This window comes from Myotis brandtii, unplaced genomic scaffold (assembly GCF_000412655.1).
Source record: "Myotis brandtii unplaced genomic scaffold, ASM41265v1 scaffold329, whole genome shotgun sequence".
In the NCBI taxonomy this organism is placed as follows: Eukaryota; Metazoa; Chordata; class Mammalia; order Chiroptera; family Vespertilionidae; genus Myotis; species Myotis brandtii.
This window is the reverse complement of record NW_005362676.1, coordinates 1,556,511-1,561,836: the sequence shown is the minus strand read 5'-3', so window position 1 is coordinate 1,561,836 and position 5,326 is coordinate 1,556,511. Positions and strand designations below refer to the sequence as shown.

At 53.4% G+C, this 5,326-nt stretch overlaps 1 protein-coding gene across 1 annotated transcript in view; it reads left to right on the top strand.

Annotated features, from left to right (window-relative positions):
• SYNM (synemin, intermediate filament protein) overlaps positions 1 to 5,326 on the top strand; it is a 14,053-nt gene that overhangs the window by 4,851 nt on the left and 3,876 nt on the right. Inside the window, exons 3-4 of the mRNA XM_005871110.2 lie at positions 3,095 to 3,165; positions 5,197 to 5,320. Of these exons, the coding sequence (XP_005871172.1) occupies positions 3,095 to 3,165; positions 5,197 to 5,320 (195 nt within the window). The remainder of the gene's footprint in view (positions 1 to 3,094; positions 3,166 to 5,196; positions 5,321 to 5,326) is intronic.

The window sequence follows — 5,326 nt, the reverse complement described above, 5'->3', positions numbered from 1 at the left end:
CTACTGGGGATGGAGCCCGCAAGCCGGGCATGTGCCCTGACCGGGAATGGAACCGTGACCTCCTGGTTCCTAGGTCGACGCTCAACCACTGAGCCACGCCGGCCGGGCTTGTCCTGACTCCTTAATGAGGCCGGAGACGTGGTTTTCTCACACGCGTCCACTTATTTTCCTGCTGAGGAGGCTGCCGACCTGGGGAGCCACATGAAACGGTCACAAATAGGCGGTGAGTCAGGAGGTTGGCATCTCACAGTTACCAAGGCCTGGGGGCTGGTTTTCTCGCCTCAAAATAACCAGAGAAGCTCTACCCACTTCTTAAAGCCATACGAGTCTCTTCCTTAAAAACAGTCCTTTGAGCCCAGCTGGCGTGGCTCCGTGGTTGAGGGTCGACCTATGAACCAGGAGGTCACGGGTTCCATTCCTGGTCAGGGCACATGCCCGGGTTGCGGGCTCCATCCCCAGGAGGGGGCGTGCAGGAGGCAGCCGGTCCATGATTCTCATCATTGATGTTTCTCTCTCTCCCTCTCCCTCTCCCTTCCTCTCTCTGGAATCAACAAAAATATATATTTTTAAAAATGGTCCTTGGAGAGGTTTTGAGGAAATCGTGCGTTTCTGGCCTCTATGCTAGTGGGTTTGTGGATGCCTCTGCCATTCGTCTGGTGGAGGGCAGGGCTCGGTGTGTGTGTTGTGAAGGGTGTGTGTTAATTAAGGCACCGATTACATGGCCAGTGCCTGCCTGTCCGTGCCTGGGAAGGCCCCGGATGGGTGCCCAGGTGCAGAAGGTGACACCTGCCCGTGCCAGCCATCGAGAGGGGGACGCAGGTGTGGGTCTGAGCCCTTCCCCAGGAGGGGAACCCTGTAGGGGCGTTTTGGGAAAAGCTCCAGAAGATGGTGGATAGGCTTTCGTCAGCGTGGTCTGGAGGGGCTGTCTGCAGGATTTGTGTTCTTTCTTTTTTTAAAATATCTTTATTGATTTTAGAGAGGAAGGGAGAGAGAGAGAGAGAGAGAGAGAGAGAAACATCCATGATGAGAGAGAATCAGGGATCGGCTGCCTCCTGCACACCCCCCCACTGGGGATCAAGCCCGCAATCCAAGCAAGCGCCCTGACTGGGATTCAAACCATGACCTCCTGGTTTATAGGTCGATGCTCAACCCTTGAGCCACTGTGGCCAGGTGAGAGATTTTTTTTTTAAATATGTTTTTATTGATTTTAAAGAGAGAGGGAGAGATAGAAACATCAATGAGAGAGAAACATTGATCATCGATCAGCTGCCTCCTGCACGCCCCCTACTGGGGCCTGAGCCCACAATCCAGGCATGTGCCCTGACCGGGAATAGAACAGGTGACCTCTTGGTGTGTGGGACGATGCTCAATCCACTGAGCCACACTGGCAGCCGGGCCCGAGAGATCTTCTTCCCCCCTGAACATCTCTCCACATACACCTGTCACGGATGTATTCGCTGACCTGTGCTCCCCAACACTTTCTGTCCTGACTTGGGCCGCTCCAGCGACAAGCCAGGCTTCCTGCCAGGTCTGAACCAGCGCGTGGCCTTCTCACCAAGCCCCACCCTGGCCCCTTCGCTGTCGGTGGCATCCTCAGGCGCCCACCCTCAGCGTCTCCCTTTTACCCAGAACATTCCTCCGATCCGGTACAGGCCTCAGAATTTTCTCAGCTTCGGGAGCTGTTTGTGTTCCTGGGACCTGAAGCGCCTGGTCACGAGGGTGTGGGATTAATGGGCTGGTGTCCTGCTTCCTGGCTGTTGCCCCGAGTGGAAGGGCTGGGCTCCGGGGCCTTGCCCCTCGTCTGTCTTCTGGCATCTGCACACGTGTACGTGTCCGGCCCTGCGTCCGTGGCAAACCTGTCCGCACACACCTTGCGTGGAATCCATCTCGCCATCATCTTTGCTGTTTTCATGAGAAAGGGCTCCCCGCCCAGCAGCCGACATGGCTCAGTGGTTGAGCGCCGACCTAGGAACCAGGAGGTCACAGTTCAATTCCTGGTCAGGGCACATGCCCGGGTTGGGGGCTTAATCCCCAGTGCAGGGCATGCAGGAGGCAGCTGATCCATGATTCTCTCTCATCATTGATGTTTCTGTCTCTCTCCCTCTCCCTTGCTCTCTGACATCAATAAAAATATATTAAAAAGAAAAAAAAAGAAGGGGTTCCCCTTGGCTGGCTCTTCCCACCCCGCCGCCCATGGGGTTCCTGTATCCGTGGGAATCACCAGCCTTGGAATCAGTGGGCATGGAACTTGGTTCCTGTTTGCCTGAAGCGCCAGGCCCCTGCCCGGCCCTGGCGTCCCACCTCTGTTTCCGTGCCCGGCTCTCAGCGGTAATCCGCAGCGTTTCCAAGTGGCCCCTGCTGCTGCCTGCCCGTTGCCATCCACAGCGTGTCATTTCTTGGCAGGGAAGTTAGTGACGTCCCGCGTCACTCCGGCAACGTGACAATTGTTGTGCCCGCAGCAGCCAGCCTCCTAGGGTCTCCTCACTCAAGGGACATCCCGGGCCGACCCAGCCCCAGCACGCCCGGTCCGCGGGCCCAAAGCCGACGTGGCCACTGAGTCCTCGGGGCTCTCCGTTGTCGGCGGGAATCACAACCTGATGAAGATGCTGCAGTTTCTTAGACTTTTGGAGCTCGACGTGGCCAAAGAAATCACCTGATCAAATGCTTTTGTTGTCGTTGTTTTGTGTATTTGTTTGTTTGAGAGAGAGTGGAAGGGAGGGGGAGCAACAGAGAGAGAGAAACATTGATGTGAGAGAGAGACATTGATTGATTGCCTCCCTCACGCGTCCCAAACGGGACCAGGGATCGAGCCTGCAACTGAGGCACATGCCCTTGACAGGAATCGAACCCAGGACCCTTCAGTTCCCGGGCTGATGCTCTAACCACTGAGCAAACCAGCCAGGGCTAGACCCTCATTTTGTTCATTCGGTCGGATGAATGCTCTGCCCCCCCGGGTCTGCGTTCAGACACGAGTCCTCAAACTCAGAGCCTGTGACGTTGTGGTCATCGACCCCGGACTCCACAGTGCGGCTCTCAGAGCCCGTCTTGTGCTCTATTTCCTAATGAGTTGTTATTATTATTATTACTTCCACAGAGCCTTATTGGAAGGAGAAAGTAATCCAGAGATACGGATCCTGGCTGAGCGCATGGAACACCTGCCTCGAGGTAAAGACCAGAAAAGCTAATTCTTGAACTTCAAGATGCTTCCCATCTGGACAGCTTCCGCCCGAGGATAAACAGCAAAGCATCGTTCACCTGGAGGCACTGGGGTTCAGATGTGGTTTTGTCGCATAACCGTTGTTCACCCCTCTCTTACGTACAGAATAGATTTTATCCAGTGGGCCACCATTCTCAGGGGCGGGGGATCTTTTTTCCTGCCCAGGGCTATTTACGTATTTATGATATCACTCTCGGGCCATACAGAATGACCCACTTAGAAACCAGCCTCCTCTATTTGGTCAAACAGTTCATTAACTCAAAGCCAGGCCAAGTGATTTCCAGGGCCTTATACAGCCCCTGGGCCGGACAGTTTATAAGTTGATAATTTTGTTGGGCCTGCGAATGATGTGATAAGTATCCAGATGGCCCTTGACAGAAAACAGGTTCCCCACCCATGACTTAGAAAGAAGGGGGCGGTGGGGGAGGATGAGGGGGGTGGAGAGCAAACAGGGGCCAGGACCAGACTCTGAGGAGGACCCCAGGTTAGGTCCGGGGCTCCCTAATCTTTTACTGGCTCTGATTCTCGATCCTGGGAAGAGTTCAGGAAGAGAGCATTCAGGTGTCTGCTACCTTGTTTCATGCATTGATTGTTCTCCAAGCTTCTTCAAGGATCCAGAGACAGTATTCGTAAACTAAAACGTATTGTAGCAATTATGTATCGTGGCCAAAGGAAGGAAGGATTAGATCAGTGATGGTGAACCTTTTGAGCTCGGCGTGTCAGCATTTTGAAAAACCCTAACTTAACTCTGGTGCCGTGTCACATGTAGACATTTTTTGATCTTTGCAACCATAGTAAAACAAAGACTTATATTTTTGCTATTTATTTTATATATTTAAATGCCATTTAACAAAGAAAAATCAACCAAAAAAATGAGTTCACGTGTCACCCCTGACACGCATGTCATAGGTTCGCCATCACTGGGTTAGACTAAAGCATGTTGTTTCGGAGCTCTGTGCCCAGGAGGATGGGTGCCCTTGAAGCTGTTCACCGAATAAGTGTTCGGATGCGTTCCCACACAGCGGGTCGGTCACGCTTGTGAGTGGCTGTATGCTCCTGTGGTCACAGCGCGTCAGATAACGCGGGGCCCCTGCCCACAAGGTAAAGGGCCTAAAACTAGCCCGGGATCTTGCAGATCTCTCGGTGAGCCTGCATTAGACAACCAGGCAGTTCCCGCATCCTTTCCTGGGGTTCGCCTTCTGGGAGGTGTCGGTGGAGAACCAGTATATTGACCCCAAAAGAGGAATCTTCGTAGAAATTGTCCTGTCTTGATCTCCCTCCTGTATAAGAGGCCTCTGGCCTTTGCTGCCATGGAGATCAATGGGGAGAGAAGGCAGGATGGGGTGTGGGTAGCACTGGGGTGGGAGTTGGGGGATGCTCTCAGGGTGGATGGTGAGAGAGAGAGAGAGAGAGAGAGAGGGAGAGGGAGAAGAACATCAATGTGAGAGACCCATCGTTGGGTTGGTTCCTACACGTGCCCCAACTGGGGGTGGTGATTGCACCTGCAACCGAGGTATGGGCCCTTGACCGGGAATCGAACCCAAGACCCTTCGGTGTGCGGGCTAACACTCTAGAACAGCGGTTCTCAACCTGTGGGCCGCGACCCCTTTGGTGGTCGAACGACCCTTTCACAGGGTCGCCTGAGACCATCCTGCATATCAGATATTTACATGACGATTCATCACAGTAGCAACATGACAGTTATGAAGTAGCAACGAAAATAATATTACGGTTGGGTCACAACATGAGGAACTGGATTTAAAGGGCCGGAAGGCTGAGAACACCAGCCCGGGCTACAGTGCCATGTTTTATTGTAACAGGATCATTTGGAGATTTGAAACCATCTTATTGATGACCTTTCCGTGGTCATAGTGTGTGTTTATTGGATGGGATGGTTTGGGATAGACCTGGGGGGATGCTTTTATGATAGAAAGAGGTACCCATGACGCTCGTTTTAATGAACCGTTCACTTCCTACAGAGTTCAGAACCACGGCCTACCAGCACACCCACTTGGCGTTACAGAGGGAAATGAGGGAAAACGAGAGAAATCTGTTTCTGAGGCACAAGCCGCCCCCCGGGAGTGTCCGTCGCAGCTGGACACGGCCCGC